Source organism: Pterocles gutturalis, unplaced genomic scaffold (genome assembly GCF_000699245.1).
Source record: "Pterocles gutturalis isolate BGI_N339 unplaced genomic scaffold, ASM69924v1 scaffold38719, whole genome shotgun sequence".
Lineage (NCBI taxonomy): Eukaryota > Metazoa > Chordata > Aves > Pterocliformes > Pteroclidae > Pterocles > Pterocles gutturalis.
The window spans coordinates 54,307-63,693 of record NW_010132007.1 but is presented as its reverse complement, the minus strand read 5'-3'; the positions used below and the strand labels follow the sequence as shown (position 1 = coordinate 63,693).

General features: G+C 39.4%; 1 protein-coding gene across 1 annotated transcript; it reads left to right on the top strand.

Moving 5' to 3' along the window:
- Nucleotides 1-4,365: 4,365 nt before the first annotated feature.
- Nucleotides 4,366-9,143, top strand: AHSA2 (AHA1, activator of heat shock 90kDa protein ATPase homolog 2 (yeast); the record flags this gene model as incomplete). Its single annotated transcript, XM_010080780.1, has 7 exons — nucleotides 4,366-4,491; nucleotides 5,097-5,211; nucleotides 5,745-5,833; nucleotides 6,381-6,503; nucleotides 7,577-7,678; nucleotides 8,546-8,597; nucleotides 8,856-9,143. Coding segments are annotated over 7 exons (783 nt in total), but the record flags the coding sequence as incomplete, so codon positions are not given.
- Nucleotides 9,144-9,387: the final 244 nt, after the last annotated feature.

Below are 9,387 nucleotides of genomic sequence, written 5' to 3'. Positions count from 1 at the left end.
GTTTGCCTCCACCAGTTTGTCGTGGTCTCTGTAAAACGGGTTCTGCCGACTTGCTCTGCGGGATCGGAAGTGATCACTTTAGAAAGTAAACTCTCGTTTGGGTTGGAAAAACAGGAATGTTTTAGTGAATTACAGGGAATCGGAATCGTAGGGAGACGGCAGGAGACACATAGGCCTGAAATACAATAAATGCCTTTTAAAAATAACCTTGAAACCCTGGCTTGTCTTTTTTCCCCCTTCACCCCATTTTTTTTGTACCACACGTGTTTCTTAGTATTAACAGCGTATCAGCACCGTGTTGCTCATTTTGCTTTGCAAGAAATAAACATTGCTGTTGTGGTGAGATACACGTTGCTTACAGAAGTGCGCTTGAGCTCACAGGACCACAGAGGAGATTGAGTTGGAAGGGACCATGGAGCTCATCTACTCCAACCCCGCCGCAGTAAGCAGGGACGTCTTCCACTAGATCAGGTTGCCCGGAGCCCCATCCAACCTGACCTCAAAACTTTCCTAATGTGTGTGAATTACAGCGGTGTGCTTAGTGCATGTTGATAGCAGGAAACAGCAGAAACTAAGAAGTGCAAGTGCAGATGTGCCAAAAAAACGAAGTGTAGTTTGCATTGAGGATAATGAATTACACGAGGAAAAAACTGTTTAGAGGGAATAAGGAAACCAGAAATAATTCTGAATTATTTGGGATAATGGACTGCGCCCATGCATTTTTGTTGTGCTGCATCCTCTGCAGCCACAGCTCCTGGCGGTTCATTCTCCGCTGTGCTTGTCTGGTGGCAGGCTCTTTATTTACAGACCAACTGATAACATTATCTTTTAGTAACATCATGGAATGCATTTATTAGATGCCTAAAACTTGATGGCAAATTGTGGACCATCTCTTGCATTGGAGTAAGAAGCAGGAAGAGCTGATAAAAAGCGCCTGCGTAGGAAATTGTACGTGGATATTGTAATGCCAAATGACAGGCTGTCCCTCCCCAAAATACTGTACTTATTTCTGAGGCTTTACTTGTTACTGTAGGAGGTGAGAATACCAAGGGCCATAATTAATTTTCCCCTCTTAATTCCTGTGCCCCACAACAGGACTGTAGTCTCTGGATCAGTGTTTCAGGTAATGCTGTTGGCTGCTCCAGTGGGCTGTTTGCGTTCTGCACTTGCTCCTTTTCGCGGTGCCCTTTCCAGCGCAGTTCTTCATGCCTGTGTGTTTCCTGGTTTGGCAGACTGGGACTTCAGCATTTACGTTGATGCTGAGATCAGTGCTTGTATTTGAACGTATTTGGAATGTGGCTCTGCTCCCACAGTAAGAGAGGACTTAAAGAACTACTGTTACTTATTTAATTTTGTTTGCATTGATGGTTAACTGTGTTTTAAATATTACAGGTGTGTTATAAACTAAGAACATACTTACAGTTGTGATCTAAATGTTAACAGAGAGGAAGGCAGACATACTCTGTTGCGAAGTTACTATCAGTACAGTTTAAATAACTGTAAATAATCATCTTTTTGGTGTTTTCGGTCTTTTTTTAGATAAGCTAAAATCATCTAAGTTTTAAACACTGGTCAGTTTGTTTTTGTTGGGTTTTTTCTTTGGTTTATTTCAGTGTATAAAGCTTAGAAGTAGGCAGACACAGTATTTTATTTGTGTTGCTATACTAATTCTTCCTAAATTCTTTTTCCTCTGCTAGGTCTTTGTTTTTCAGTGTTCAACTATAGGCAACTCTAATTTGCATTAGGTACTTTGCTCAGTTCAGTGTTTCACTGAGTGGATCATGCCTTTGAGATCTTAGTTTTAAAGGGGTTTGATACTACAAAGTGAAATTCTGACGAAGCTGGGGTCAGTGATTTTTTTCTTAGTTTGATAGCCATCATGTTGTTTTCTGAGAGCTCCGAGATAGAAATGAGGGTTCAGACTGAACTGCTAAAAACACTAATTGCTGTGATTAATCCCTTCTACAAGTCTTCTAGGATACCTTATAATTCAAGCTATGATTAAAATCTAGATACATAAGAACAAGATGATATAAATCCTGAAATTTGCAGCCGGTTTGAAAAGCCCAATGTTGGAAAAACATTGCCCTTAGCAATTTAGATTACAGATGAACTAGAAAGTGAGGAACTAAAGGTACTTAATGGCACTTAAATTGAGCAAAGTGGCTGCTCTATCATTTGTTTGAAGATGTAATGAGGATTTTAATGGATTATTCTACATTGTGATGGAAGCTTTATGAAAATGTATATGTTTTAAAACAACTTGGGTATTTCAACAGTGGGTTTATAGTGAAAGCACGCCTCAGAAAGACCTACCTATTAATTTCCTAAAATAGTAGATTGACAGGAAACAAACAAACAAAAAATCTTAGGTCTGTTATTGGAGTCCTGTGGGATTCAAACAAACAATTTGTTTGTTTGATAAAAGGTAATAGTTTTGCTTACACTACAGTGATACTAAAAATGCAAAGCTGTACCAACCCGCCTGTGTAACATTGGCCAACTAACTCTGTTTGTTAACGGATTGGATTTTGCTGTCCAGCCCAGATACTATCTGCGTTAATCCCTTTGACAAGCAATTGTTTGAAGGGGAAAAAATATCTATGTGCTGGTTTTAGAAATTCAAATTTGTTGTCTGGCCTGTGTTATTTGGGAAATTTTTTTTTTAGAGTTGTGAAAATTGTAAATATAATTAGCTGAATGGATAGAAGTCAGGGTTGCATTTTTCTTCTAAAAACTTCTTCCGCCATGCTTGCACTTCCTTTTTTGGGGCGAGTAGCTGCAAATATGATTTGCTTTCCTGTCTGCAAAGACAGTGGTGCACGGTTTTGTCTGTATTAATCCTAGAGCTGGAGTAAAGCAGTAAAGAGAAAACGGAGATGGCTGCCTGTGATTTCTGTTGAGACCGGAAGTGTTTTAAAAGTATAATTAACTAGTTCACATGGCTTTGTACTTGAGCTAACAGGTTCTCCTGAGAAACTTTGAGAAGCCCAAGAGAGGTCTGCTAGTTTAGCCTTTCCCTGTGTGGACGTGGCTGCCTGCTTCTGGATTAACAGACTTTTTGCATATTGCGCTGGGCTCCATTGACTTAGCTCCTGACTAGGAAGGGATCTTTGCACCATACTCCACTTGGTGTTACTGGCATTCAGGCTTTTCCTTTCAACGAAACATCTGAGCGTTTGTTTGTGTACTTTTCTGTGATCTTGACTGGCAGCACATTAGGTGAAGTCTGTGCATACCCCCTAGAGCATGGGGGTAGTTTCAGGGTAGTAATTAAAAATAATGAGTGCGATGATAAGTAGTAGCCGGATCTAGCTAGCTCCTTTGAAGGTGAGAGAATCCAAATATTCATGATGATTCCCCTTTTGCAGTCATGCTTACGGCTGGGTTGTTTGTATTTTAGACTTTTGTTGATAGACTGATAAAGCTTGTTGTTGTGTTTTGTATGTTTTGACAACTAAGCTGATAAAACAGTATGAAGGTAACTGGATCTGGGGTAGAACTGCACGTTTCTGGTGTTGCTTCCTAAAGAGATTTTAACATTATCTAAATAATGAATAAATAACTAAATGCTTTTGCAAGGCAAGGGGGAAGAGTCTTCGGTGTAATAAAAAAGAAGTGTCAGACCTTAAATTTAATCTTTTCACTATCAGTTGTGAGGCAGAAAAGTCCAGGACGGGGTTCATATTGCAGCAGGTATCTATAGAGCTGTATATATAAATGATAAGCGGGCCTTTGCTCAGAAGGATGGAGAAACACATGGAGCGTAAATTCTGTTCCTGCAAAGTCTTTCTGATGTGTACAGTGATAACTGGCAGTTCGCAATAAAGCTATCAAGAGTAAGAATGGCTGTGCTAAAAACTTTGCACGTGAAGTTTCCTGTTTTTAAAAAAAAATCAATTGTATACCTGTCCATTACACAGACATCTGTTTTACAGTAACACACCTGTATGTTGGGGGTTTTTCAGATATTCAAGAAGGAATAGTTAGCATTCTAGGGAGCTTCTAAATAAAGGGCAGATGAGTTTAGGGGGAGAGGAGCTTTTAGATTCATATTCTGTGTTGGCAGACGCGAATTGGTGTAAGTGGAGAGTATCGGGACAGCTGACAATTGAAGGTGAGGGCAGTGGCAGGTCATGCTAAAGGTGCTGAGGGAGAAGATGTCCCTCTGTGCATTTACATATTTTAATGCATCTATACAGGAAAATAAAGTTCTGAGAATAGTTCACTCTGAAAGTACTGTGACATGTTTGAGGCTTTTGGTTGCTATTTAGTTCCTTTACATTTGATTCTAGGCAACTTGCTTCAAGTAACACTTTTGTACCACTGATTTCCAAAATAAAACTCTTGCTGTGGGGGAAATAGTTTTTAATAACGCATTTAAGAATTCGTTATGTTAATACAGGTACAGTGAAAGAGTCTGGTGAGAAACATAAGGGATCTGTTGAAATTCCTAACCTGTCAGAAGAAAATGAGGTAGATGATACAGAGGTAGGTGTGAAATACTGATATGGCTATATAGGTTCAGAATTCTTAAATAAAGCATTAATCAACGTATAGGCATCGTATTTTGATTTATCTTGTGGTAAAGTGGGATAATTACACTTGGATAGTTTATCTCATGTTTTTTGTTTTTTATACTTGGAATAATGACTCTGTTCTCAAATTTGCACAATTTTCTTTGCTAATTGTTTGTGAGAATATATTAACTACAAATTTGAGAAGAACTCTGCTTGTTGTAGTCTTAAAAAAAAATTCCAACAAACCTCCCCCCAACCCTAAGAACTGAAGGAGTCTCCTTGTTGGTTGTGTAGCAGTTGATACTGTGCTTCCACAGACTCCTCAGCCTCTGCTGTATAGTCAACAATGTTTATACTTGATGAACTTGACTAAGCTACTGTGGAGATGAGATACTACATTTATTTAAGTCAAAACCCAAGAGGACTTAATTTTAGCAAAGGTAGGATAAACTGAGAAGATAACTCGAAATTGCAGCTGTCCTGTGAATACAGTAAACAAAGCCAAAATGCTTCCCTTTGTTGCCAGAACCCAGAAGGTTCATGTTGTGATTCATCTTGTAATTTTTCTGTTTCTAGATAAATGTTAGTAAAAAGAAAGGGGAAGGTGATGTTCTGAAGGACCTTATGAGAACTGAAGGAACCACAAAAGTCAGAGAGGCCCTGAGAGATTACCTGAAAGCACTTAAAACAGGTAAATTAAATGAATATGTTAGGTATGTTCTTATGCAGTTGTCTTTCTTGAATAGATTGGTAATATATTTACAAGTCCCTGGGTTTTATATTTTTGTATTTTTAATTTTCACCAGCTGAGATGAAATACGTTAGTCCTACCAGTCAAAATCTTTATTGCTATCAAACACGGCAGCGTCCAGCAGTTTGTGTAGCGACCCAGGCTGTATTGTGTCACACATACTGACCACAGAGATCCCTGCGAGATCTGCAGACTGACTGGATGGCTATCAGAGCAGCGCCCCACCCTCAGCTTGCCATTTCTCTGCTGTACTGCTCAGAAGTTCTCAGGAGATGGTGCATTCCTTAATGGGCTGATGTTATTGAGTTGGGGTCAGGGAACTCTCAAAAGCTCTGCAATGCAGTTGTATGTCCCATCCTACACAGTTCCACCCATCATCTGCAGTATTGGCCAGCAGTCTTCATTACATATCCACATGTCAGGGTGGTTGTACAGCTGAATTTCGAACTGAAGAGTGCATTTCTTTATTTCAGAGTTTACCTTGGGAATGATTCTCCCAACAAAAGCTACTGGTGGTCAGGAGCTGGCTGCTGAGCGAAAACTAAGTGGGAACGCGGTGCAAGTATGTTGGCTTCACATGTTGTACAAATTTACTATTACCATAAATGTAGTCCCTACAGATTTGGCTGTGGTAGCAGTTGCATATCGCTGTCATTACCTGCAAAAGTGAAAGCCTTTGGGATAGAACTGCCTCCTCATTGCTGGGATCAAGGCCTGTAACACAGAAATGACCTGTCCCAGATCCTGGGGAGGGGTCTGCCAGGCGCGGAAGGAGGATAGCAGCATTTACATACCCCTTAATACTTTGTTCTGTAACGGCTGTAGCTTCAGCCAGTGGAAGCTGGAATCCACCTGCATGGATGACTTCCCCCAGTCTAAAGTTAGCTTTAGGTGCCTTTGGAGCAAATCGCACCCTCATAGTTCTGTCACTGAATGTAGTGAATACTAATATTATGACTGTTCAGTAAGTGTGGAAGTAGGTTGCACAATTAATGTATATTCATAACACAGTATGTTTAAGAATGCACAGGTAACAACACTCCTGCCATTCCAGAAATTTTAAATGTTTGATCTTGTGCTCATTCATGTGAATATTGTTTGTTTTACAGGATTCTGTTTCACCACAGTCTTTGGATATAGTTGGTGTGAAAATTCCAACAGTGAAGATAATTATGAGAGAAACATTCAACTCTCCAGCAGACAAACTTTATAGGATCTTCACAACTAAGGAAGTAAGTGATACTTTCAGTGGGCATTATAACTTAACAAGAACACTTTTCTACCCAAATAGTTGTGTAAGTAATAAATGTGTCACATTCATAATGTTAAGTACAGATAATATTCCTTACTTACATTAAATGAAGAGATGTGATTGTCCAGAAACCAAGGGATTAATGAGCTACCCTTTTCTTGTAACTTCACCAAGTATTTGTCATTGTCATAATTTGCACCTCAAGTTTTGCTTAATAGCTTCACCTTTTAAGCAACTGAGGAATTTCAGTGGTGAAAATGCAAAAGGATGGAGGCAGTGTGTCAGTTTGGTCTCCTGCCAAGGAACAAAGGCGCGGTAGCCGACCGTGTCAGCAAGTTGTCAGGTTCTTGCGATAGCAATCAGAAAGCACTATAAGGTGGCAGTAGGATCATTCCACTTTTACCTTTTTAATGAGAACTTATTAGGGTGGCTTAGACCTTTATTTGCCAGTTGTTACCTTAACAGGAAGAAAAGCCAACAAAAAAAAAAAAAGTGAAGCTGCATCTTCATGTAGTGTGTTTGCAGCTCAGTCACACTCTCCTTTGTTAGTTAGAAAAAGCTTTTCCTTTTTTTAATGTAAGTACTTGTCATCAGGCGCCTGAAGTGCTCAGTAATGGCACTGTTGTTAGGCACAGCTTACAGGTTAATTAGATTGACAATTGGATACAACAGTACTGTTGCTTATGGGGTACAAAATATAAAATTATTAATTTTGGGTTTGTGTCCTTCAGAAGAGTATACATTGTGTGTATGTGCTTTCTCAATGCCTGTTGCAGATGGTTAGAGTCTTTACTGGTCTTTGCATTTACCGTTATAGGCTTCTCAGCATTTATATTCTCATTCTGTCACCTCATTGGCCCCCACTGGTACCACTGATCTCAGTGCAGTGCTGTATAAAATGTAAAGCCTGATAGTGTGTAGACTCTTAGGTATATTACAGTTTAGTTAATTTCTATAGCAAACCTCCCTTGTCTCATAAGAAGGTGCATTATGTATTGCTATAGATTTGTGGTTAACTGACTTACTTGGGCTGTATTCTTTTTTTTTTGCTAGCTGGTACAGAAGTTTTCCAAAGGTCCTGCTGTGATTGAAGCTGAGAAAGGAGGCAAACTTCAGATGTTTGATGGTTGCGTCAGCGGTGAATATGCAGAATTGGTAAAAAGCTCCTACTTTGGACTCTAAAAATGGGGGGTGGGTGTGTCAGCTTCTTCTCTGAGCTAAAAAGTAGCATAAGTTTCTGACCTTTCAATTTCTCTAATTCAGTCCCTCTACTACAAAGCCAAAAAATTGATAGTATATTGTGAGATTTTTCTTCCCCATCAAAAGAGCAGACACTGACTACACCTAATGACCTGCACTGGGGAAGGAAACTCACAGCACCGTCCTCTTTTATTAGGAGGAGTGAGAAGGCAGGTTTAATCCATACCGCTTCTTCTTGTAACTGGAGAAGTGATCTCTCTTCTATTCAGGGCAAATATACATGCTCCCCAACTGTTTTCTCCACAGCTACATCTTAGGAACCATAATCACCAAACTTCAGCTGGCTTAATGCATGTGCATATGCTGAAGCAGTACCTCCTCTTGTCACCTGTGCTGATGGCAGGCTGTAAATAATTTTTATGCAATACTGCCTAACTTGTACATTAAAAGCAGGCTGGATTGCTTAACAGAATATCACATGCATATTCTATGTCTTGCTGAGAAATTTCAGAGATGAAAACACGACTCTTGTGCCCATTTCAAGGTCTGGAAGAAAACCAGTGTTTTATATTCAGTAACTAATTAGCCTGCCCTTTTTCCATAGAGAAAACAAAACAGGAATGTAGCGAGCAAAGAGCTGGATGAAAAGAGTTTAAAAATAACCCACCAACAAAACCCAATCTTTGTATTGTTTACATGCACATATCTGCTATTATATAAGATAATGCTCCTCTCCTTATTTTTCAGGGGAGAATTAACTGAGTAGTCATAATGTGAATTATCTCAAATGGTAATGGGGAGAACCTTCTTATCTTCTTACAGGTCCCAAGCCAAAGAATTGTCTGGAAGTGGAGGTGTAGCAACTGGCCTGATGGTGAGTCTTTCTGAGACCTCTAACAGAGGCTGCACTTCGCAGAGGAAGGAACAAATGTGACACTTGACAGCCTTGTTAACTGGAAGCTCACTTAGGCTGTTTTCCAAAGAACACAGACTTACGTCAGTAACCAGTTGCCATCTGTGAAAATAGGCTTTGCTCAGACACAGGCAATAGCAGATAGATACAAAATTAGCAACAACAACTGTATTCCTTTAAAAACCACTTTATTGATAATGCCATATTTTCTTCCCTCAGAACATTATGCAACAGTTGCCTTGAATTTCAAGGACATGTCTGCTCAAACGGAACTGCAGTTAGAGTGCAAAGGAGTTCCCGTCTCTGATGAAGACAGTACAAGACAGTGTTGGAAGAAGCAGTATTTTGAAGAAATACATATTTTACTGCAGCAATCCAAAGACAATACAGAATGATAACAGCACTGTAGTTTTCTTAGGGCATTACTTTTTATACTTTGTTAACTTTTTTTTAAAAAAAAGTAATTTATTTGTGGGAAGAATAAAGACCCACTTCTATGATATTGTATATAATTTAATCATTATTTATGAACTTTTTAGTGGATGAGGTGGCGAGTAACTCAGACTACGTATATAAACAGCTTTGCTTGGGGAAGCTGATCTCTGTTCTGCTTGCCTGCAACAACGTCAGAGAGTAATAATGATTCAGCTGCAGTAAAGTATGGCCAACACAGGCAGGTAAGCCCCATGAATCAGTAGAAAGCATTTCCAGTTCTTTAATAGTCAGTGTATCGAGTGGCAAAATTAAATCC